A 26,203-nucleotide genomic window follows, 5' to 3' on the forward strand; every position below is an offset into this window, starting at 1 on the left:
ATTTCTAGGACTGCAGGGAACACAACCCCCACCACCCCGCAGCCTCCACTCTCTGGGGAGCAACGGGACCCAGGAGCTGGGCAGTGGGCAGCCAGAGGGTGGGCAGGGGCCAGTGTGGCCGCCCCGCGAGGCCCAGAGCCCACTGATGGAGACAACTGATGGAGACGAAGACCGAGTGGGCTGCGAGAGGCTTGACAGAACCAAGGTCCATTCCTAAAACCTGCCTCAGGAAACTGACTGTGAACGGGGTGGACAGGGGTGGGCCCAAGAGGGACTGTGGAATTGGGGAGAGACGGAGGGAAAGGTTCAGCATGGGACTTTCAGTCAGAGGAAATCAATTCACTCTCCCTGGCAGGCTCGTGCTTAAAGAACAGAATCAGGTGACCTTCCAGGCAGAGGCCCCACCTCAGAGCATCTCCTCCACCATGGCCACCCCCAAGCAGGACCCCGACCCAGGCAGGAAGGGTCTCCTGCCCCGACACACTCCCCAAAGGGCACCAGGCTTGACCCCACACTAACGGTAGAAAAGCCAGCAATGAAAAGCCAGCCGCCTCCTCCTAACAGGCCTCATGGAGCAGCAAGGCTGGGTCTGGTTGTGGGGCCAGGATGTCAGCAGTCCGGCTCCCTGGTGGGGACAGTGACCCTGCAGCCATGACCTGCACGGTGCATGGGGCTCAGGACCTCGGAGACCCCCGCCCTGGGCCTCTGCCCCTGCGGTTCCTACCTTCCCCCACATCCTCTGCCTCTGCCCCTTCCTGACTCCTTCCCACAACCCCGCTTGGCTCCCCACTGCCCCCACCACCTAAACACACTGCGGCTCTGTCCTAGAACCCGGGAGGAAGGGCCAGGCAGGGGGCCTTGTGAGACCCCCCAGGCCACAGCACACAGGAAAGGCCGGGAAGGAGATGGAGGGCCAGCCCAGGAGTGAGGCAGGTGGCTATGGTGGGGTGTGGGATCTGTGGGGTGGAGGCCCAGCAGGCCTGAGGGTGAGGGAGGAATCGAGAGGCAGGCAGATGCCTGGCCCAGCGGCAACTGGAAACCACCAGGCAAGTCACCAGGAGAAACGGGAGAGAGGCGGGGAGGCGTGTGTATGTGCGTGTACACAAGTGTGGGTATGTATATGCACACCTGTGTGTGGCATGTGCACATGTGGTGGGGATGGGGGAAGTATGTTTGGAGACACAGAAAACAAGGCACTACAGCCCCTGGGGACACAGCCTGGGGAAAGTGGCTGAGGCAACAGCCCACAGTCCTCGCCTGTCCGCTCTGCAGACCATGGGCCCCCAAGCTCCCCTACAGGCCCAGCCAGAGCCAGGCTCTGGACTTCCCACAGGCTATCCTGGTGCCTGCTGGTTCTGGACGCCACAGCAGAGTCAAACCCAGGCTCCAGGTGCTCCCGTGGAGGCTGCAGGTGTGAGCACCTGAGCCTCCCAAGCCTCTGGTGTGGGGCCTCACTCAGTGGGGCCACCGGAGGGACCCCCATTGCCCAACACCCCTGTGCAACGCCTGTGGATGAGGGGAAGGCCTTGAGCTCTGCCCATGACCAGCCCCGCCTGCTGCCCTCACACTGCCCTGGGGGAGGCCCTGGAGCCAGCCTAGCCACTGTCATCAGGAGGCAGGTGGCCGTGGCCACGCTGGGCTGTGTGGACCCCACACTGGAAAGCTTGGTGCCTTGAGGCCTAGCAGCAGCACACTGCCCTCCTCACAGCCAGCTGAACCCTGGATAATCCGGCCACCGCTGCGGTCACCAGCAGCTGGGACTGGGAACGGCAGATGGAAGAGGGACATCCCCCAAACTGGGCCTAGACACAACGCACTTCACCGAGCTGCAGCCCTGGGCACTCCCGGGGGCACAGGGAGCCGGGTCGGGGCATCCAGGGCACCCCATGCCCCTGGGCAGAGCCTCAGCACATGGGAGGCAGCTGCAGTCCACACTCATGCTCTCCTCACGCAGCCCTACACCCCGCCCAGGTCTACCAGCACCCACAGGCCACCAGGCCAGACAGCACCCCAAACAGGGGGGACGACAACAAGGCTCTGAGGTGGCCTGGGCAGTGAGACGCACCCATGAGAGCTGCCCGCACCCCTGGCAAAGCTCTGAGCTGGCCTGGGCAGCGAGATGCACCCGTTAGAGCCACCCGCACCCCTGGCAGCCCGTCCATGTCCGCCACACCCGGCACACTGTCCTGGGCACACAGGCGGCTGGCACGATGGACACCGGCCTCAGGTGACAGCTACAGGGGAGGCACATCGTCATCCCCATTTACATCAGTTCACATGGCAACCTTGCAAGGTCAAAGGCACTTTACAGGAGCAGCTTAGAAGAGGCGGGGTCGTCCGGAAGCAGCAGGGCTGAGAGCTGTGCGCGAGGCCCGGGCCAACCCCGCTCTCCTGTGCCTCCCGACACAGAATCACTGCAGGGTGGAGCCGTGACCACGGTGGCCAGCCCAGGGTCCTGCCGAGGCCAGGCAGGCCACAGCAGCCTCAGCCTTCACAGCCTCCGGCGCCACGCGGGCAGGCTGCAGGCATTTTCCGAAGGCTTCATCAGGTTTCTGTGAGGACAGCACTGAGTAATGTGTGTCAGAAGACAAGTTCATTCACAAGCGGCTCATCAGCCTGAGGCCGAGGCGTCCACCTCCGTACCAGCCCCATTCAGCCTAGCACTTCCATCGATGGCTGGAAAAAACAGAACGCATGCATCTGAAATCCTCACATGACCCAGGGCCTGGAAACACAGACACCAGTGAGATTTTTGATACATCCTCAAAGCCAGAGTCGCTGGCGAAAGGTGACTCGGAGCCAAGGAGCCCTGAACTCAGACTCACGCACTGGTCTCGGGTACCTGGGCAGGGCCTGCTTGGAGCAGCTCCCGTGAGAGTGCAGCCCCGGGATGGGGCCAGGAGGACAACCGCACGTCAGCAGGAGCAGCTATGGCTTGGCTCACACGCAGGGCCCTGGGTTCAAGAAGGCAGACATCGACGAGCTGAGTGCTCCCCAGGAGGCGACCAGGACAGCAGAGGGCATCACAGGAGCCATCCAGCCATGAAGACAGACGGCTTACAGACAGTGAGAGCCACCTTTCACCGAAGACTGAACACACAGGTGTCACTCAGGCTGCAATGAGACGTCCACGGGGTCCTGTGTGACCCAGGAAGTTCTGTGTCTTCGCCTGCATTAGGGGGGTTACACACACACTCGCTCTGTCGTCCGACAGGATGAAAACTTACAATCTGTGCACTTTGGTGTATTGTGTTATATTTCCATTAAAACATATACTCTAGCACCCTGGGGGACGAATTAGGGAGGAAAAGAAGGACGGTTCTGTTACCATAAAGAGAAATGGTTTCATCCAGGCACCGTGCTCATACCTGTGAGACCAGCATTTAGGGAGGCCAAGGCAGGACAACTGCTTGAGGTTAGGAGTTCGAGACCAGCCTGGACAACATACAGAGATCCTGTTTCTATAAAAAATTTAAAAATCAGCTGGGTGTGGTAGCACACAACTGTGGTCCCAGCTACTCAGGGAGCTGAGGCAGGAGGATCTCTTGAGACCAAGAGGTTGAGGCTGCAGTGAGCCATGACTGGGGCACTGCACTTCAGCCTGGGCAACAGAGTGAGACCGTGTGTCAAAAAAACAAAAACGAAGATGTAAAACAAAACAAAAAAAGTTCGTTTGTAACCGGCTGCATCTTCCCAAATGGATGGCCAAATGGGACACTGCACAACCCTGAGTCAGAGGTGACTCCAGGCGGAGGGTTCTCAGCAGAGCAGCCACCAGACAGAAGCTCAGCACGCAGAGGGGCCGGAATTCCGGGAGTGTGAAATGGAGAGCATGCTCCATGGGCATGGAGATGGGGGAGCGGCAGGGCGGCAGGAGGGAGCTCAGGTCTGGCTTATAGACATTCTACAGCACAAGGTTTGTGGGTGCAGGACACCTCAGCCACCTCTCACTCATAACCTGAAAAGACACGTGTGGGTGCTCCTAAGAACAGAGCCATGGAACACCGAGAGAACACAGACGAGCAGGCCCTGTGGCCATTCAAGGACACACACTGCTGTTTGCAGCTCCAACAGGGTAAGTGGTCAGACATGAAGTTTCCAAGTAACAAAAAAGAATGTTTTACATGGGAGCGGGTGTGGACAGGGCAGGTGGGAGTTGGGAGAACGAAGGTGGCTGTGGCCTGGGGTGTCGGCCACAATGCGTGCCTGTCCTGGGCCTCCCTGGTGTGACAGGTTCTGTGGAGGGAGGGTGTGAGAAGCTCACAGCAGAGTCCCAGCACTGAAGAGCATTTGGCAAACGTCCACTCCTCCCTCACCTTATCGTTCCAAGAACACAGCTAAAGAAAGAAAAACAAAGAAAACACCGAAACCCGCACGGTCCAGCACAGGAGAGACAGGACATCACTAAACCCGCAGGGCCCAGCACAGGAGAGACGGGACATCACTAAACCCGCACGGCCCAGCACAGGAGAGACGGGACATCACTAAACCCGCACGGCCCAGCACAGGAGACACACGACATCACTAAACCCGCACAGCCCAGCACAGGAGAGACGGGACATCATTAAACCCGCACAGCCCAGCACAGGAGACATACGACATCACTAAACCCGCACGGCCCAGCACAGGAGAGACAGGACATCACTAAACCCGCACAGCCCAGCACAGGAGAGACGGGACATCACTAAACCCGCACGGCCCAGCACAGGAGACATACGACATCACTAAACCCGCACGGCCCAGCACAGGAGACACACGACATCACTAAACCTGCACGGCCCAGCACAGGAGAGACGGGACATCACTAAACCCGCACGGCCCAGCACAGGAGAGACGGGACATCACTAAACCCGCACGGCCCAGCACAGGAGAGACGGGACATCACTAAACCCGCACGGCCCAGCACAGGAGAGACGGGACATCACTAAACCCGCACGGCCCAGCACAGGAGAGACGGGACATCACTAAACCCGCACGGCCCAGCACAGGAGAGACGGGACATCACTAAACCCGCACGGCCCAGCACAGGAGAGACGGGACATCACTAAACCCGCACGGCCCAGCACAGGAGACATACGACATCACTAAACCCGCACGGCCCAGCACAGGAGACACACGACATCACTAAACCCGCACAGCCCAGCACAGGAGAGACGGGACATCATTAAACCCGCATGGCCCAGCACAGGAGACACACGACATCACTAAACCCGCACGGCCCAGCACAGGAGAGACGGGACATCACTAAACCCGCACGGCCCAGCACAGGAGACACACGACATCACTAAACCCGCACAGCCCAGCACAGGAGAGACGGGACATCATTAAACCCGCATGGCCCAGCACAGGAGACACACGACATCACTAAACCCGCACGGCCCAGCACAGGAGAGACGGGACATCACTAAACCCGCACGGCCCAGCACAGGAGACACACGACATCACTAAACCCGCATGGCCCAACACAGGAGAGACGGGACATCATTAAACCCACAAGGCCCAACACAGGAGAGACGGGACATCACTAAACCCGCACGGCCCAGCACAGGAGAGACGGGACATCACTAAACCCGCACGGCCCAGCACAGGAGAGACGGGACATCACTAAACCCGCACGGCCCAGCACAGGAGAGACGGGACATCACTAAACCCGCACGGCCCAGCACAGGAGACATACGACATCACTAAACCCGCACGGCCCAGCACAGGAGACACACGACATCACTAAACCCGCACAGCCCAGCACAGGAGAGACGGGACATCATTAAACCCGCATGGCCCAGCACAGGAGACACACGACATCACTAAACCCGCACGGCCCAGCACAGGAGAGACGGGACATCACTAAACCCACAAGGCCCAGCACAGGAGAGGCGAGGCAGGACACTGGGGTCCCAAGAGACCCAAGACGACGCTCTCTGTGTGCGCAGAGGAGGCTCCCAGATGGGGCACCAGGAAGCTTTGGGGGACAGGCTCTCATGGGCCCCAAAATGCGCTAGAACTTCTCCTTCTGGACAAGCTGGAGGAACCAGCACAGACACACCCTCCCACCTCAGTCCCCAGACACCAGATACAACACAAGGAACCGTGGGATTCCGGCGAGGGAGGGCAGGCAGCTCAGAGCCGCGGGAAGGGATGGGGTGAGTCCCCCAGGACCCAGGCCGGGGCAGTGCCACAGACAGAGCCCAGCAGGCCTGCTGGGTGAGGAGAGAGGAATGGGAACTCCAGGAGGCACAGATGGGCAGCTGGGCCTGGCAGGCCAGCACCAGACAGAGGGAAGGGACCTGAACAGACGCCACCAGAGAAGAGGCACTGAGGTGGAGAAGCACGGGAAACGCTGGGCACGTCAGTCACTGGAGACACACAGATTGAAGCCAGGGCTAAATGTGCTGCTGCCCCGCTGGATCCAGATACCAAAGCTGACAGTGCCACAGCGGAGCGTTCTCCCAGCTCTGGTGCCGACAGCCTGCGCAGTAACGCGTCACTGGACCCCGCATGTTGCCACGGTACGGCCGCTGGGAAGAGCCTGGCAATGTCTTAAGAAGTTAGGGCCCGGCCCGGTGGCTCACGCCTGGAATCCCAGCACTTTGGGAGGCCGAGGCGGGTGGATCACCTGAAGTCAGGAGTTTGAGACCAGCCTGGCCAACATGGTGAAACCCCGTCTCTACTAAAAATACAAAAATTAGCTGGGTGTGGTGGTGCGTGCCTGTAGTCCCAGCTACTCAGGATACTGAGGCAGGAGAATCACTTGAACCCGGCAAGCGGAGGCTGCAGCGAGCCAAGATCACGCCACTACATTCCAGCCCGGGCGACTGAGCAAGACTCTGTCCCCACACTGTCCCCGCCAAAAAAAGTTAAACCCCACAATCCTACTCCTGGATGTAGAGCCCAAAGGAATGAAAACCTGCATTCACAGGAAGTCTGGCACGCAGATATTCACAGCAGCTCTGTCCCAGCTGGCAAGAATGGGAAACCACCCTGGTATTGGTCAGCGGGTGAACAGACGAGACCATTTTGGTAGAGTCTCAGGATAGAGAATTATTTTGTAATAAAAGTAAATGAACTGCTGATACAACGTTGATGGGTCTCAAAAGCTCTGTGCTCAGTCAGAGATGACAGACACAGCAACTGCAGGACTCTGTTTACGTGAAGTTCCAAGAAAGCCCAAAACAACAGTCACAGGCCCCAGACCAGTGTCTCCACGAGCCAGGGGTGGCAGGAAACTGACGGTCAACATGGATCAAATCATACAGATAAAGCTGGGGGATTTTACTGAGTATAAATCATATTTCAATAAGGCTGCCTTTAAAACATGGAATCCCCAGAGCTCGGAGAGAATCACACTCACAAGGGCGAGGAGCTGGCACGGCCCGTGTGTGCGTTGGAGAGCAGCTCCCGCAGGGCCTCAGACAGCGCAAATCCAGGCTGGTCTCAGTAGGGTTCCTCCAGGAAACCGCATCTGTGATGGAGGCAGTGGGTGGGCGGCAGAGCACCCCCTGTGGAAACACCCTGGACAGTGCACTTTAGCACTGACTGTGGGGCTGCCCAGTCACCTTCGGGGGACACAGACACCTCTCACTCTCTGGGTGACCGGGTGGAGCCCCCGGGCCGTGGCCACAGCGTCCTCACCTCTGAGACAAGAGCTCCCCAAGCTCAGGCTGGCTCCGCAAGGCAGTGTAGGGTGCAGCCTGTTCTGATGCGGAGATGGTGGGATGGAGAGAGAGCTTCCCAAGGCCCGGGGTGGGGGCTGGGCTGACGGCTGGGAACACCAGATGCCAAGCCTGCTCGCAGGCAGGCCAGGCACTTCCCCAGCCTCAGCCCCTCCTCCACAGCCCACCCCGGGCTGGGTGCAGACACGCAGGAAGCTCAGGTGGGAAGGAACACGGCTCCATCCCAAACAGCCTCAGACGCAGACACGCAGGAAGCTCAGGGGGGAAGGAACATGGCTCCATCCCAAACAGCCTCAGACGCAGACACGCAGGAAGCTCAGGTGGGAAGGAACACGGCTCCATCCCAAACGACCTGACGCAGTGCTCGGGTTCCCCAGGAGAGGCCAAGCCCACTCGGAGCCAGGCTTCAGGGGCACACACCAGGGAGCACTGAGGGGTGCAGAGGCTGTGGGGAGAGGGTTTCATCACATGGCGGGAAAACCAGTACGAGCAGGCCCCCAGCGCAGCCACGCCCCGGCCCCACAACCCTGGCACCGAGTGACCAGGGAGCTGCCTCCACCCAAGCAGCTGAAGGGTCACACACAGCTCTTTCCGGGTGGGACCACGTGTCCCAGGTGGCTACGTGTGCTGAGACACGAGCCCTGGGCCCTGGCGCCCTTGGCACCACCGAGGTGCTGCACAGAGGCCTCAGCCGGGCTATTTTTATCCTGAGGTGAGAAGTTGCTGCCTGTGATCCAACACTCCTGCCAGCCAGGACATGGCAGAAAATGGCTAGGACAGGCAGCCACAGACCCCAGCAGCCACAGGACAGCCGGACTGAGGAGGACCAGAGGGCACCAGGCACAGACCCCACACACGGTACAAAGGCTGGAGCTAGGGGAAGGCAGCCCCACCGGTGGTCATGGTCACGGTCACGTGGAAAAGGATGGGACGGAAGCTCAGGCCTCCACCTTCCTGGCCAGGTCTCCAAGTGGCTTGTGACACAACGTGAAGAAGCAGGAGGCGGCACACCACAGGGTCCCCACAGGGCTAACCAGGCCACAGCCCCAGCACCTGCCCCCGGGTGAGGCTGTACACAGAAGCTCTCCCTGTGCGTGGAGGTCTGAGGATGACTGTGAGCCCAGCGCTGGCCACAGAGCACACAACAGGCAGGCAGTGCACGGTCAGGGGCTCCACCGCAGCCCCTGATGCAAGGAAGGCTATGGGGTGGACGCCCAGGCCCTGGGGGATGCTCTGATGGTGGCAGCAGGTCCTCCCATGGTGGAGAGGACAGAGCCTGCCCTGGGCTTATTCCTCACGCCCAGCAACGTCAGCTCCTGTGCTGGGCAGCGGTGCTCTAAGTGTGTGCTGCCTGGGGTGGCACCGGCGTGTCACGGGGAGCCCGGCTCAGCGCAGCTCTGTACTGCACAGACGCCCCGTTCTGGGAATGGAGCCAGCACCTCGCGATTCCCACTGAGGACCTGTGGCCACACAGCAGAGGCTCCCACAGCCCAGACTCCAGGGTGATTTCCATAAACCCCTTGGCCCACTTTTCTTCACTGCATGATTTTTAACAGTTTTTTTTTTTTTTGGCTTTATCTCTGCTTCGTACAGTACAGTCATCTCAAGTTCTTTCAATGAGGGAAACATCATCAACACACTCACAAGTATTGGGCCTGGTGAACAACCCGAGGCCCTGAAGATTAGGCTCTCCCCGGCCCTCCTGGAGCCAAACCACCCACGGCAGCCAAGTGACAGCACTTGCAGAGCTGCCCGAGCCTCTGGGAGGTCACGGGGAGGAAGGGAAGATGGAAACACCGTGACGGCCACTTCTGCCTAAATCGTTAGGAACTATTTCAGAGTCCCTGCAACCTGAAACGGGGATTCTCCACACACCTCCACAAGGCCAGCAGCGCAGTAATCGGTTTTAATTAAATAAATCGGAAACACAAATCAGGTCAACGTGTTGAATCAAGGTGGCGTGCACTGCGTATTTATAGCTCTATCCACAGAGGACTCCTGACACATGCTACAGGCTCCCGCAGCCACTTTATTAAATGGAATAAATAATACCGTGCAAGACGGCAAAACTTCACCAGACGGGTCTGGGGTTCTCCCAACTCAACACTGTTTTCCTGCAACGTCTCTGCTGGAATGAAAACATGGTCCAGATGAGAACAGACTGGTGTCTGGTTTAGCTAACGGGTGGGTGGAAGGGAACCACTCTCAGAGCGATGCTGCGTCCTCCCGCTGGCGACTACCCCGAGCCCACCTGGCCGTCAGGTAGCAGATCCTCACCTGCCCCGAGAGGCGCCTTCCCCAGGGGCATGCGCAGGGCCGGGCAAGCTTCCAGGGAAGGCTTGCGAGGCCCGAGGTCAGAAGACATAGGAGTGTGTGGGGGGACAGAGGGGTGAACAGAGGCCAAGGGAGAGGGAAAGATGGAGACAGGAACTATCAGACATGCGTGCAGAGGACAGAAAGAAAATCAAGAAGGGAAAAGGAGACGGGAAACAGAAAGAAAAGAAAAACCGGGTGGAGGTAGCAGGGAGAGAGGGAGGCAGGGGGTTCGGGGGGAGCACCTGGGCTATGTGGGGTCAGGAGCCCTCCCCGGCTGGGGCGATGGCGGCCCCCCACCCCCCGACCGTGAGGAGAAGAGGAGACAGGCCCTTCACAGAAACCAACAGCCAGAGACACGCGGCATGTGCAGGGTCTCCAGAGCAGCCCCTTGGCCCTCCACGGGGGCATCCCTGGCTTGGGCTGGCGTCCCTGCCCCAGGGGCTCCCTGTGCACAGAGGGTGCAGCCACCCTTGCCACACTTCATGTGCAGCCGCGCCCCAACCTTCCCTGGAGCACAGCACTCCTGCTGGGCCCCCGCCTTCACCTTGCAAACATGCTTAGTTCCCAGAGTTGGGGCCACGTTCTCCCGAACTTGCGCCACATCCATGAGGAGGTGGGGAGCCCCCAGCAGATGCTCCCCCGAGGCAGGAACCCAGCCCAGGAGCTGGCGGCACCCCCAGCCTCCCACCCAACTGTCACTTCAGGGAAAGGCAGGGCACAGGCTCCGCAGGTGACCTGGTCCCGCTGAGGCAGAAAGGCAGGGACACCTCTCCCAGGCTCCTGGGAGGAGAGAGCTGACGCGGAGGTGCCCCCTCTGATGAGGCAAGGCATCAGGTCACGCTGTCATGCAGGATGTGGTGGTGGCTGCTCCACAGACCCCAGAGGGCAGTGGCACCTGCACAGGCTCAGGGAACAGCCAGGGGCCTGGAAGACCTCTCTGGAATCTGTGCCAGCAGCCGATACCGTGGCTGTCTCCATCAACACAGACATGGGCCAGTGCAGCGGGGTCCTGGGGGGAGCCTGCAGGTGCTGGCCTGCTTCTGGAGGGTACCCAGGGGGATGGGCAGAGGAGGCTGTGAGGGCTCAGGGAGGACCAGCCGTGTGAACTCCCACAGTGAGGACTAGTCAGTGCTGGTGGAGTCTGACCCTGCTCTGGCCCTGCTGGGCCCACCTCTTCCATGTGCCTAATTCTCCTGAAACCCCAGGAGACAGACAGGAAGGGGAGTAACCTGCCCCCACACCCCACCATGGGAAGGGAGGGGCAAGGTCCGCAACGTACATCCCACTAGCAGGGTGAGGGCTGAGGCTCCAAGCTGCCCGGCAAGGGGGCAAGCACGGTGCCCAAACAGTGCCAGCATCTGGTCAATGAGTCCTGAGGTCCCTGACAGCCCTGATCGCCTTAATACACAAAACACCAGAACCCAGGACACTGGATGTGCCCGCGGCCAGGCCCGTGACGAGCCAATCACAGTGCAGAGGGCAAGCACAGGCTGGAGAAATCGCTCAACGTGGAAAACGCCAGGGACGGCAGAAGGGGTCAGAGACCCTCCCTGCAAATCTCTCTTCATTAATGCTTCACATGGAGCCAAGGGTGTTGGAATGAGATGGCTATTAACGCACTTAGGTTTACGACAGCTCCCAGGTACAGCCGGAGCTAGCCTTTCCCGTGACGACTGAAGGTCAGTGTGCAGCCCTCTGCAGCAGGCCCTGCACGCACGGGACGGCTAGACACAGAAAGGAAAGCCAGGAGCGGGAGGAAGGAGGATGGACAGAGGGGGCAGGGCATCAGAAGAACACACCAGGGGGCAGTACCAGTGCCTGAGGGTGGTCTCACGCCCAGGGTTCACTCTTGTCAAGCGTGGTGGTGGTGAGGGCTCACCCATAGGTGGGGACACGGCATAGTCCCAGGGCCCTTCGGCGTGGCCTCCATGTGAGCAAGGGGTAGCGAGTGCATGTGGGCCCTGGGCCTGGGGCCTCCTGGGCTGGGACCTGTCATTCTCGCCACGTGCCATCCCCAGTGCCTGAGCCTCTGTGCCCACGCCCCCTCTAAACCACTGAACCATCTGCCAAGCAGCTTTCTAGATGCAGTTTGGCGACCTCCTTCTCCCATCTTCCCTGAACAGCTGCTGGGACGCCCATGCAGCGCAGCTCCCTGAGACCCTCCATTACAATCCTTTCTCCAGAAATTCAGCTCCTCCTAACATCCCACATGAATTATGTTTGTTCATTAAATGTCTCCCCTACCCAGCAGCTCAGCTCCAGGGGCCAGAGGCTCTGTCAGACTTTCCCTGGCACACGGCCCGGCCTGCTGTGTGTGCTCAGCAGCCCGGCTGGAAGGTGGCTGTGGTCACGCCTGTGAGGCTGGCTCTCCATCGGTGGACCCAGGTCATCTTCCAGCTGGTCACTGGCTGAATGAGGAAAGGACACAGCAGCCTACAACAGGGCAACAAGCCACACCGATGCCATCATCTGCATCTCCATCTCACCGCAGTCTCCACCATCAAGGCCCAGCCCAGACACAGTGACCCTTGAGACCAAAGAGCTCACAGAGCTCGGCTGTTCAGCTGTGCTTGCAGACACCACAGGCCCAGGCCCTCTGAGACGTGGCCTGGCGGTGTCACACACCAGCTCGGTGACCTGGGCATGTCCCTTGACGCCCCCAGGCCTGGGTTTCCTCGTGAGCGAAATTCGGGTCACAACGGCACCCACTCCATAGGATACGGTGACAATGAGACTGAGCAGTCAGGTAAAGGGCCAGGCAGAGCAGAACGGTAAGGCACCCGGCGGCGGCGTGTGCCAGCGAGGCCAGAAGACCCTGGCAGGTATCCCACCATGCCCAGGCGGGGCTGCACTGTGCCCACGGAGAAGTGGTGCAAATCCTGAGAGAACACAGGCCTTTCAAGCTCCAGGCTGGGAACGGTGTGCTGGGAGCCCCCGGCCCCAGTGTAGATGAGAAGTGTGGATGGGGAGTGTGGACGTGGCCTCTGCCCAGGCCCTGCGATACCCAGCTCCTTCTTCCCACTGCACAGGTGAGAGCTGCTCAGAGCTAGACAAGGGCACGGAGCGTCACAGTGGCCCATGGGGCAGGGAAAAGGCAGAAGCCAAGGCTGAGGCCACCTCTCCTGGGAGAACCCTGGAGCCAGGAGAGGGATGCAGGCTGGAGGCTGCAACAAGGAGGAACACCTCTCCCAGTTCCACAGTGAGCTGGGCGCCCTGGGCCTCACACCCTGCCCGTCAGGCCCCAGCAGAGCCTCCCCAGCAGCGGGGACCAGAGCCCTGGCAACAACTCTGAGCACCCGGAGACCAGGTCTCCTTGGCAGATGCCCCTCACAGGGGCAGGACCTTGAGTGCCCCTTTGGCAGGCATCATGAGGCGGTCCTAACCAGTCAAAGGGGCACTGTCCCTCTGTCATCCGCTTGCAGGCTGGGACCACCTGAGACACCCTGACAGCGGAGGATGCTGCAGGTGCCATCGTGAGAATTAACGTGGATCCACATGCAGAGGAAGCAGCCCGTGGACACCCTCCCTGACAAACACCTGCCAGCCGGGAACTGGGGAGGCGGGGTCCAGACCTCCACCTCCCCACCGCAGGCTCTGCCAAGGCCCACCGGGAAGAAGCCCCACCTGGCGACGTGAGCCCCACGCCCGCGGCCCCTCACCTCCATCTCGGCGCTGTGGCTGTGCACCTTCTGCACCATATCCTCAGCCTCCCGCATGCGCCGTGTCAGCTGGGGCGAGTACTCGGCCGGGGTCAGCTCGCTGTCGTAGGACCCCAGGATGGCCCGCATACCGTCCCGCTCCTGTGGACACAGAGGGCAGCTGATCAGGACCCGGGACGGGGGATGAGGTAATGACGGAGACGGCTCAGGGAAGGCCCCACGAGAGCTGGGTCACGCGGGGGCTCCCTCGTGAGGACCCAGGCCAGCACTGAGAGCCCACCCCTGAGGGCCCACCAAAGTGAAGAGGGCCCCAGAGTTCGGCATCCCCAGACCCAGTAAATGCCAGCAGCCCTGGCTTTGCCTCGGCACCCGCTCTGACCACGTCAGGCCTTCACTGCAGCGGGCGTGGGCTCCACCTCGTACTGACAGTATGGCTACGGGGTCGGCTGGGAGCAGACGCCTCTGCCCCTGTGGACACAGCACACACAAGGCGAGGGCGCACAGTGGGCAGAAGCCCAGGTTCCCCACCCCAGCCTGTTCTATTGGGTCTGCGTGACTCCTGTGAGTCCCAGTCACACTGGGCCCAGGGAAACGACAGTGGGCAGGCCCAGAGCTGGGTGAGTCCCCCTCTTCCTGGGACCTCTGCCCGGACCTGTCGAGGGAGGGGACAGTGTGCACCACGAAGCTGCCGCGTTCCAATGGGACAGGAAACCCATCGCTCGTCCAACCGCCCAGGGCTCTCGGGAAGGCTGAGTCCCCGCTTTTCAGCTCTGGGCTGGGGAGCTCCTTGTCTTCCCACAGAGCTCCCAGGATGTCTGAGGCCACACGCAGATCCCTACAGAGCAGCCAGGCCCAGCAGGGCTCAGCTTCCTGGGATGACACTGACCACAATGTCAGGGCTGATTCCTAGAGCCGGGCAGAAACCCCTGCTCAGTTGTGTCCTGCCAGCCAGTCAGGGGCCCCGGGAGCTGCGTGCTGCCTCCAGAACGTGCGGGTGCCCATGGGTCGGGAACTGAGCTGCCAAGATGGCCCCCAAAAAGGACGTGCTGCTGCGGGGAAGTGTGGTCTTCCCTCTGGCCTCCCGTTGCCTGCACTCCCTGCCCCAGGTGTGGGCCTGAACCACAGCCCCCGGACCCTTCTGGTCTCAGACGCTGAGTCTGGATGGAGCAGATTCCAGGCGCAGGCTGGGGACCTTCTCCTGCCTGCCCGCCCTGCGGGAGCCCACAGGAACCACATGATCAGGGAGCCAGTCCTCCAGACACCCACCCAGGTGTGCGGGAGGGCAGCTTCCAGATCTTCACGGGCATCTGGATGCCCTGGACGTAGATTCAGGGTGGGCCTGGGAATCTGCCTTTCTAACATGTGCCCCAGGGACATCTAACTGATGCTCTCAGCAGCCTCTGCTGAGGGGCTCTGCCCCATTCTTGAGAGGTGGAGGATGAGGATGCTGGGGTAGCAGAGCCCAGGAAGAAGCGGATGGGTATCTATAAGATGCAGGTTCAAGCCCCAGCTCTGTCCTGAGGCCAGCTATTCAACCTCCCTCCCCAAGTCTCAGTTCCTTTGTTGATAAGATGGGAAATGGGGCGGCCGTGAAGACTGATGCTATCAGGAATTAACTGTCCAGCCAGCTGCCCTGGAAACAACAGGTGCTCAAGAAGCGAGAGCCAGGACCTCACAAACCCGGGAAACGGTCTCCACTGGCCCACACCCCTTCCCAACACACATGCTGGGCAAGGGGCCAATGCTCCGGCACAGCCCTGCACCACCTCACTGAGTTGCGGCCAGCGTGCTCCCCACCAGGTGAGGGCAGGGGAGCTGTGGGGACCGCCCCCACCAGTACTGGCTGAAAGGGCAAATTCATGGCCCTGATAGAGACCAGCTCACTCAGGCAGCCTGGGGAGCAAGACCCCCACCCAGAAGCGGAGTGCACAAAACTGCCAGGGTCCCTTCCGTGCGGCCTCCTGAGTCTGCACGTACACAAGCTGAGCCCCCGCCCAGGCCCCGCCTGGCTCCTAGGAGAGACCGACCCAGTGCTCCCCAGCACTGATGACTGCCTGGCCCCTGCCAGGCCCTCCGTCTGTCCCCCACAGGCGAGGAGGGCGAGGCTGCAGGGGCTGAGGAAACCCCGGCCTGCTCTCTCAGAAGACCCTGGAGCTCAGGCCACCACGTCTGGGGCTCTCCTGCCGTCTCTTGAGCCAGGGACACAGGTGCCACCCTGGTGTGGACTTCATAATTAGTTGATGACAAAAAATTCAAAATTCAATAAGTGAGAAATTAAAGTTACAAATCCAACTAGAACGGGTCACGTATCTGTGGAAAATTTGTTTGCACAGGAAGGTTTATCGTGTGTCATAATCTTATTGAAATCCTATATCTTCCCATTGACTTTTATCGTTTCAAGCCAGTTACCGGAGTTGTCAGTACCAACGCGCGGACGCCTTGCAAGGCCGGGGCGGGGGACTTCCCTTGGTAAACAAGCTGTAATTGTCTCTTTTATTGATCAGTAAATCTCTGAGAGCTTCTCTTCGTGACGGCTCTCTTCAGCATAACTCCAGGCTAGCACTGGCTGGCACAGAAGAAAAGCATTAGAAAGTTTGTTGTTTGTACCCTTTCAAGAAACTGTTTTGTCACCGGTAGTGAAAGAGCAGGCACGGTGTGGGTGTGACTTGCTATGACTTTTCAACAGCTGACGCCACCTGCGGGCAAGTCCACTTCATTTCCACCTCAACAAATGCGGTGATTAACTGCTGAACAAACAGGCGGCTGGCAGTGCTGACGGGGGCGTCCCAGACTCGCTTTAAGAAGCACCCAGCAGAGTCACATTGTCCACTGGCTGCTCCTCCTTAGGTACAGAAACGTCCCGGTTCTAAGGAATAGAATGTGCTCATCATGCAACGAACGGCCATGTGAGGAGAAGGTGAGCAGTCGGCATCACCTGGAAGAAGTCAGCTGAGGACAGGGCCTTGGTGCCCTGGATACACCGGCCGATGGGGGCCGGGGGCAGCAGTAGAGGGCGGCTCTGCCCTGGCCTGCGATAGTCGGGCAGAGGGGCTGCTCACCCAGGGAGGCTGCAGGAAGGATCTGGGCGCCCTGGGAGGCAGCGGTGGGGAAGGGCACTCCAATCAGAGGGAACAGCGTTGAGTAGGCGCCCAGAGGACCCTTGCGAAAGAGCAAGAGAGATAATGACGCTCATTCCCTGATCAGCAGGTGCTCCAGCGCGCTAATTACCACGGAGCTTTTGAGTATAAGCCCCAAGCATGCCGATGATTCCCACGCAATGAGAGACAGATTCCCAAAGAGGCTGAGAACGCCATAGCAGGGGGCAGGACACCTGGGCAGCAGGGGCTGAGACAGTGGGCAGAATAGGGCCCAGTGCCCTTGGAAGAAGAAACCCAGGGCACAGCCCTTGGGCCTGGGCTTGGGAAGGGCAGGGGAGATCAGAGCAGCGAGACCAGGAAGCCGAGACAGAGACCAGGGCTGCGGGTGGTGAGAGCACCCACAGGAGCGGGAGACTGCAGGAGGCCAGCCCTGTTGGAGGTGCTGCGGGCAGGGGAGATATGGACGGAGGCACCGCAGTGGGCAGAGACCGGCCCCATGGCCCCCAAGCAGCGGTCACTTGAGGTGTGCATGCCCAGGCCAGCCCCCAAGTCAGACCCAACACACACACCCAACGAAGCCCACATCCTGCCTGGACCGTAACTAGATGTGTGACCTTGGGAAAAACAAAGAGCCTCTCTGAGTGTGAGGACACTCAACCACACAGGAGACGGCAGAGAACGCCTCAGCCTCACTGCGAAGTTCAAATGCAGCATGGCACAGAAAACCAGGCACACGGAACCCGCATACACAGGCGATGAATGCGTGGCAGCCACGGTCGTCACTTCTGTCCTCGCTGCTGTCTGCCTGGTTCTTCCACTATGACTACAGCTGCTCGTGAAAGATGGCCAGGAGAGCAGGCAGGTGGGGCAGGCACGTCCCGCACGATGGGGACAGCCTCTGGCCATGGCCACGCCTGGTGAGGCAGGCGCCCAGCACTCCCTAAGTCCACACCATGGACACAGAGGGCTTCCCTCCTGGGAGTCAGTGGCAGCCTGAAGGGACTGTGTGAGGCAGGCAGGCAGCTCCATATGCAGAGGCCCCTCCTTAGAGCCCCAGCACCAACCCCCACTTTCCAGAGAAGCCCAGAAGTAAGCTGAGTACCACGTGCCCCCTCCAATGAAGCAGCAGCCCCTCACCCATCTTCCTCCCTCACCCAGCCTCCACCACCCACTCCCGCCTGGCCTCTGCCACCAGTGCTGTGGAGCCTGCCTCCCTCCCTCCGCCCCCTTCAGCCCAAGGCCGAGGCCCGCTCTGCAAGGGCTCCAAGGCTGCTCTGCACATGCGACATTCTCTGCAGGGCCTCTTCCCAAGCCCATCCCACCTCAGCTCAGCCACCTCCACCCAACTCTGAGTCACTCCACAACTTCTCCTTTTTTTAGAAAAGGAAATGTATGATCATAAATAGCTGAAAAGCCCTGTTCTAATTACCTCTCCCGACGCATGGAGCCACCACAAGAAACTGAATAGATTCAGGCGGGAACGTGGGGCTGCAGACACGGCTCTGCCCACTGACGCCGGCACCATCTCCTCGCTGCCACCCGCCTCCCCAGAGTCCTCTGCCCACTCTTTCCCCAGACCCCCAGTCACCAGCCTGGACAGGTCTGCTGTGACCCCAGCAGCAAGATCACCCCAGACCAGGAGAAGGCCCTGCTGGGACAGAGGCTGGGAGAGGCAGGAGGCCTCTCTCTGGACCCCTCATCCCGGCCGGTCGTTTCCCAAATGAGCAGGACTGTGGCATCCGTGGGGCCCATCGAGAACATGATGACAGGTGAAAGCGGCAGTAATAAGCGCCTCGGAGGACCCACGCGGGTCAGACAGTCCTGCGCTCCAATCTGACACAGACCAGCTGTGCACCTTGGGCAAGGGACCTGATGTCTCTGAACCCACCCTCCTTGTGCAAAACGGGGGCACGACTGCCCCAAAGAGTGCTTAAAAGGTGCACCAGGATTAATAAGTACATGGAGACAGCATCCGTCAATGGAAAGGGCAGCAAGGAGGGCCACTTACGGCCACAGGGCTTGGGGGTGGGGGTCAGGCTGCCCGGCCCAGCCCCAGCCACCCCCCACGCAAGGCCACGCCTCGCCACCCTCCACCCACACAAGGCCACGCCTCACCACCCCCCACGCAAGGCCACGCCACGCCTCGCCTCGCCACGCCACAGTGCTGAGTGCACATGAGGCGGCGTCCCTGTGCTCGGCCCACGCCTGCTCCTGGGCCAGATGCCCTGGCCCCCCCAACGAACTACAGAACGCTTCGCCTCCTGTCTGTCCCTCGCTTCTCTTTCCTGGGCCTGCTGCCCCTAAACGAAGTTTTTTTTTGACAACTGACTGTTTTCAAGTATGATTCACTCAGGCAGATTTTAATTGGTGACATCAGCACAGCATGCTAATGCTACATATGACTTAAGCACACGTTACCTCATTTGATCTTCAGAACCGCCAGGCAGGCACAGGGCTGAGGGAAGAGGACTCAGCAGCTGCGAGCTGTTGTGGCTGCCCTGTCGCTCGGACCACGGAGGGGCAGAGCCCCGGCTGCTGCTGCAAACAGAGGAGCCGCCCAGCCTGCGGCCCTACAGTCCCGGGGTCAGCGCCCAGCCCGGGGAGGCAGTGCCATGGACAGCCTCACTGGTGAGACCACTGGAAGTGGCTCTCCATGATCGGGGGGGCATAACCCCCGCTCTGGGCTGCCGGAAGGAGGAACTCACGAGGCCCGAGATCGCTATCCACAGCCCCAGCGTGACCCCAGCACTCCCATCAAGGCGTGCACCCGGCCCCGGCCCCAGCACCATGCGGCCCCCACCCTTGCCTTCCTGCGGCTCTGACCCTGCAGTTCCCAGCAGCCTTCAGAGGACGGAACGCCATGGGCACACGGCAGCTGTGAGACCGAGCCGCAGGGGGACGCCCGGCCCTGACATCATGGGAACAAGCTAGAGCAGAACACCATGAGGACCCCACCTCTGTGAGAGCAAAGCCAGCTCCCTGGGTCCTCTCTCACCTGCCCGGGCTGCCCTGGTACCCGGAGTCTAGGGGCCTCCTGGGAGGGAGGCTGACCCGGTGGCTGTGGGCAGAGACAAAGGAAGGAAAACATCGGACGGACTTCAGGCTCTAGTTAAAAACACACACAAGACAGGAGAAACTTCATCTGAGACGACAGCGGCCTAAGCAAAAAGAATACTTTTTTTTTTTTTTTTAAGACAAGGTCTTGCTCTGTCGTCTAGGCTACAGTGCAGTGGCACAATCTCAAGAATGAATAACTTAGAAGACAATGTATTAATTTAATGGTTAGAGTAGAAAGGCTAAAACTGAAAGTAGCAAGCTAACTAACCAACATAAAAAATGAAAAAAAACCAAACAACATATGCAGAAAGTATAGGAATAAAAATAAAGATGAGAGCATAAATGAGCAAATGTAAAAACAGGTCCACAGAAACTTCCCGTACTAAAATGCACTGAGGAAAAAGCAATGAAAACAAAAGAAGAGGCTACCTAAGAACAGTGGGATGACCGTGAAGGCGGAACCTACTCATGACAGGAAAACCAGAAGGAGAAGGAGGCGAGGAGCGAACACAGGAAGTATCTGCCGTGATAATGGCCGAGATTTGTCAAATCTAAACCCCAGATCCAGGAAGCTCAGAGAACATCAAGCAGGAAAAATACCAAAAACTCCACACTTAGCCATATCATATTCAACTGCGGAAAATAAGACAGCCTGAGAGGGGAGAGCCCTTCATTAACAACCAAGAGAGTGAGAAATGCATCAGACCTCCTGACCGAAGCCACTCAGGCAGCAGAGAGGGGAGGGAGGTATCCAAGTACTGAAACAAAACAGCACCAGCCTGGAATTCTGCATCCAGCAAGATGATCTTCTGTAAGAAAAGCAGAAAGAAAAACTCTCAGCGGGGCACAGTGGCTCACACTTGTAATCTCAGCGCTTTGGGGAGCCAAGGCAGGCAGATGGTCTGGTGTCAGAGGAGTTTGAGACCATCCTGGACAATGCGGCGAAACCTCGTCTCTACTGAAAGTAGAAAAGTTAGCTGGGCGTGGTAATAGGCGCCTGTAATCCCAGCTACTCGGGAGGCTGAGGCAGGAGAATCGCTTGAACCCAGGAAGTGGAGGCTATAGTGAGCCAAAATCGCACCACTGCACTCCAGCCTGGGCAACAGAGTGAGACTCTGTCTCAAACAAACAAACAAACAAAAAACACTCTCTTAGACAAACGAAAAGTGGGGGAGATTGGTCATTGGCAGCCCTGGCCCCTGTAAGCAGTGTGAGGTGGATTCTCCAGAGAAGCTCATGAGAGGTCAGAAACTCAGACCTATGTGGAAAGACAGAGCAGAGAAGTAACAAATAAGGAAAAATAAAATCTACTTTATTCATCTGTTTTTTTCGAGACAGAGTCTCACTCTGTTGCCCAGGCTGGAGTGCAGTGGTGTGATCATAGCTCAACCTCTCGGGCTCAAGTGATCCTCCCACCTCGGCCTCCCAAGTCGCTGGGACTGCAGCTGTGAGCCGCTGAGCCTAGCTTACTTTCCTTAGTCTCGTTCATCTAATGGACGATTGTTTGAAGTATAGGAGCAGCAATGTGTGGGGTGACGATGGTGCAGGGATGGGTGAAATGAAGCAGCAGGTGGCACGGGAGGCAAGGGGAATGGGCGTGTTCTGCAGGAGGCGCCCACCCTGCCTGTGACCTGGTCAAAGGCCATCTGACCACGGGCTTAGATTCATGCTAAATGTATGCTGCAAACTCTAGGATAATTCTGTGCTTGGCTCATGCCTGTAATCCCAGCACTTTGGGAGGCTGAGGCAGGTGGATCACCTGAGGTCAGGAGTTCAAGACCAGCCTGGCCAACATGGCGAAACCCTGTCTCTACTAAAAATACAAAAATTAGCCGGGCATGGTGGCAAGATCACGTCACTGTACCCCAGCCTGGGCGACAAGAGCAAAACTCTGTCTCCAAAAGAAAAAAAAAAAAAATTCTGTGCTAACAGAATTAAAAAATTAAATCATATAACATGCTCAGTTAAAACGAAACAAAGCAGATAAAGAAAAGAAGATTTTAAAAAAACAAAGAACAAGTGTCCCAATAGAAAAGAGTAACAAACATGGCAGGTATTAACAGTATCAACGATCATTTCGAATGTGAATGATCTAAACACACCAATTAAAAGACGGTCAGGATGGATTACAAAAACAAGACCCAATTATATGCTGTTTATAAGGAACCCACTTAAAATATAAACACACTTTGAAAGGAAAGGAAGGAAGCTAGACCACACTAAGCCCAAACAAAAGAACGGTGGAGCAGCTTGATCAATCTCAGGCAGAACAAGGAAACGATCAGGAGTGAAAAATGGCACTCCATTCCGATAAAAAGGTTATTTCTCCAAGAAGACATGACCGCCCTTAACATGCATCTACTTAACAACAGTGTCTCAAAATATGCGACGAAAACCTGAAAGAACTACAAGGAGAAATGGCTCAATTCACTGTTACAGTTGGAGGCTTCAACACCCTCTTATCAGAAACGGACAGATCCCGCAGGCAGAAAATCAGTGAGGACACAGCAGAACTCAATAGCCCCATCAATCAACTGGGTCTAAATGACAATGACAGAACACTGCATCAACAGCAGAATATATATTCCTCTCAAACTCATATGGAAAATTTACCTAGATAGACCACATTTGGGCCATAAAACACACCTAAAGAAATTAAAAAGAATATAAAGTATATAAAATAAGCTCTCAGACCACACTAAAATTAAACTGGAAATCAGCAACAGAAAGATAACTGAAAAATCCCAAGATATTTGGAGACTAAATAATCCACTTGTAAATAACGCATGGGTCAAAGAAGTCTCAAGAGAAGTTTAAGAATAGTTTGAACAAGAAAATGAAAATACAACCTATCAAAATTGTAGGATGAAACAAAAGCCATGCTTAGAGGAAAATTTATAGCATTGAATGTAAATGTTAGAAAAAAAGAAGGATCTAAAATCAATCAACTAAGCTTCCCATTAGGAAACTAAAAAAAGAAGAACAATGTAAGCCTAAAGCAAGAAATAATAAAAATTGGCCAGGTGCAGTGGCTCACGCCTGTTATCCCAGCACTTTGGGAGGCCAAGGTGGGCGGATCACCTGAGGTTGGGAGTTCAAGACCAGCCTGGCCAACATGGTGAAACCCCATCTCTACTAAAAATACAAAAATTAGCCAGGCATGGTGGCAGGTACCTGTAATCCCAGCTACTCGGAAGACTGAGGCAGGAGAATCGCTTGAACCTGGGAGGCGGAAGTTGCAGTGAGCCGAGATCACGCCACTGCACTTCAGCCTGGGAGACAGAGCAAGACTCCATCTCAAAAAAATAAATAAATAAAAATAAAATAAAACAATAAATAATAAAAATTACAATAAAAAACAGTGAAGCTGAAAACAGGAACTCCATAGAGAAAAACCAACAAAACCAAAAGCTGGTTCTTTAAAATTCATAAATCTGTAGCCAGGTTAACCAACATTAAAAAAAAAAATAAAAAAAAGGAAGACACAAATTACTAACATCAGAAGTGAAAGAGGAGCCATCACTACTAATCCTATAGACATCTAAAGGGTAATAAAGAAACATTATGAACAACTCTACACCCAGAAATTTGATAACTTAGATGAAATGGACCAATTCCTTGAAAGACACGAACCACCAAAACTCACATGAGGAGGAAGAGATCACATGAATCGGTCTTTCTAGGGGCCTGCCCACCCCCAGCTCCCTTTCTCTTTCCTGACTGAGACACACAGAGGGCCTTCACCACCATGTGAGCCAGGCAGCTGCATACTTCCCCTGTGGGCTTGAGCATTCCATTACTGCCCGAAACAGAAAGATCAGCATGTTGCTGTCACATAGAAATCGGCTCTGAGCCAATTTCCTTCAACTCCCATAGAAACTCCACAATGAGACCCCTCCCTGTAGACATACTCAGGTCTTGCTGTGGTCACGAGGAAGCTGCTGCCCCCTCTGTAGGCAAGTTCCCCTAATAAATGCTTCAAATGATCACTCAGGGTTTAGTGCTTCTCTCTTTGGAATCCCAGCCAGCCCCATCTCAGGTGGGTTTGTGGCTATCCCTTGTGGGCACTTCCTACAGTCACTTTGGGGATGACCCCAGCCCTGGGTTCAACCAGAAAAAAAACAGGCTGTATCTATGAAAGAAATTAAATTGATCACTAATAACCTCTCAAAAAGGAAAGCACCAGACCTAGATGGCTTCACTGATGAATTCTACCAACTACTTCAGTGAGAAATGATACCAATTCTCCAAAATCTCTTGCAGAGAATAGAAGCAAACTATTCTGTATGACACTGTAATGAGGGAAACATGATATTATGAACTTATCAAAATCCACAGAAAGATAGATACCACACAAAGAGTAAACTTTAATGTAAACTATGGGCTTTGGTTAAAAATAATGTGTCAGTACTGGTTCATGAACTGTAACAAATATACTACAGTAATGTAAGACTTTAGCAACAGACAAAACTGTGCTGTGGAAAGAATCATATGAGAGCTCTATGCTGTCTTCTTAGTTTTTCTGTAAACCTTAAACTCTCCCGAAAACAAACTTTATTAATTAAAAAATTATAGATCTAGAGGAACATTTCAACAACACTTCTCCTGCCAAAAAGAGAACAATCAAAAGAGCTAGGGAAGAGGAGAGGAAGACAGATTAACTTAAAAGAAGCAACAGTGAGACTGACAGCTTGTTTCCGAGCAGAACCAATGGGAGTCAAAAGACAGTGGAATGATAGGTTCAAAGGGTTGTAGGCTGGCGGACAGGACAGGCATTGATAACCTATGATTTTATACCCAGCAAAACTGTTCTTCAAAAATAAAAGTGAATTAAATATGTTCCGGACCCCAAGAAAATTAGATAATTCCTCAGCATTAAATCTATATCAAAGGAAACAAGGGGTATTTTGCAGACAGAAGAAAAATGATTGCAGATGGATGCTCAGAGATACAGGTTGCAACACAGCGGAATAAAAAGGGTTAGAAATGTGTACATATAAATGAATATACAAAAACAGTATCTTTTCAAACACGTAAGTGTATGAATAAAGTACTTTATAGCAATAGCCTATGAATGGAGCAAAATGTAAACAGAAGAAAGGATTTTAAGACCCTTGGATTGTCTAGAAGGAAAAGAAGTATTAATTTTATTAGACTTTGTTAAGTATATAATAATAGTCTATCTTATAATCAGCAACATAGCCGCTAAAATTACATAAAAGCACACATAACAAGATAACGATCATAAAAAAAATTATTCTACGATTAAGATGTTTTCATAAAAAACGAATAAAAACTAAAGGCAACTATTAAGATGGTTAATTTCAATGCAAATGTATCATTAATTACATCAGTTACAATTAGATTAAATATTTCGACTAAGAAATGATTTTTACGCTGAATATAAATACTTATATATTTATAGTATACATTTATAATGAAACAATTTAAAAATGCTCAAAATGAAAAGTGAAAAAGTAAAAGGTGCCAATGCTATTAAACACTGGAAGCTGACATACCCGTATTAATATCCCACGAAGGAGATTTAAAAATCAAAACAATCCGTAGAGATAAAGAATGTCTCATAATAACAAAAGGCAAAATTCACCAGGAAGATAATTCACAATTTATATGTGCCTAATAAAACAGCATCCAAAGACATACTGCAATAATTGACAAAATTAAAAGAAGAAATAGACAAAACTCACAATCATAATGGGAAATTTCAACACAACTCTTGCAGGAGCTGAGAAAAAACATCATTAAAGAAATGTGAAGAATAAGATTAACGAATGATATGTAGCTATTTACAAAACACTGCACTCAACAATTGCAGAATACATACTATTTTCAAGTGTGTATGGGCCATTTACAAAACTGACTTCCGATGGGGCCACAGAGCATTTCTTGGTAAGTTTTATGGGACTGGGGTCGTTCAGAGGATAGTCTCTGAGCACAGGGAGATAATGCTAGAAATCAATAAGAAGATACCTGAAAATCACCAAATGTTGGGAATTTGAGAAATTTGTTTCTGAATAGCCTATTGGTCAAAATAAAAATCACAATGGAAATTGATAAATGATTTGAGCCCAATGATAAGGAAAATACAACACATCAAAACGTACGGTATGCAACTAAATTGACAACCTTAAATGCATATACTGTAACACAAGAAAGGATAAATATCAATTATCTACATATACAACTCAAAAGTTAGAATAACATCAAATTAGACTCAAAGAAAGTAACAAATTAATGAAGTAAAATACATATGGGAAAAAATCAATAAAGCCAAAAGATGGTTCCTCCAAATGACTAATAAAATTGATAAACTCTTGATGAGACAGATTACAAAGAATAAGCAAATAACAATATTGAAAAAGACATAACTAGAGATCACAAA

At 55.3% G+C, this 26,203-nt stretch overlaps 1 protein-coding gene across 18 annotated transcripts in view; it reads right to left on the bottom strand.

The window, feature by feature from the left end:
- MAD1L1 (mitotic arrest deficient 1 like 1) overlaps positions 1-26,203 on the bottom strand; it is a 425,682-nt gene that overhangs the window by 190,065 nt on the left and 209,414 nt on the right. For 14 of the 18 annotated variants that reach the window (XM_055115663.2, XM_008973147.5, XM_063605596.1 and 11 more), the window contains one exon: positions 13,646-13,786. The exons of 3 other annotated variants lie outside the window; for them this stretch is intronic. In XM_055115663.2, coding sequence (XP_054971638.1) covers positions 13,646-13,786 — 141 coding nt within the window. Of the gene's footprint in view, positions 1-7,348; positions 7,371-13,645; positions 13,787-26,203 lie in introns of those variants that run through there. One more of the 18 variants, XM_055115672.2, reaches the window with a different exon arrangement.

This window comes from Pan paniscus, chromosome 6, assembly GCF_029289425.2.
Source record: "Pan paniscus chromosome 6, NHGRI_mPanPan1-v2.0_pri, whole genome shotgun sequence".
Classification (NCBI taxonomy): domain Eukaryota; kingdom Metazoa; phylum Chordata; class Mammalia; order Primates; family Hominidae; genus Pan; species Pan paniscus.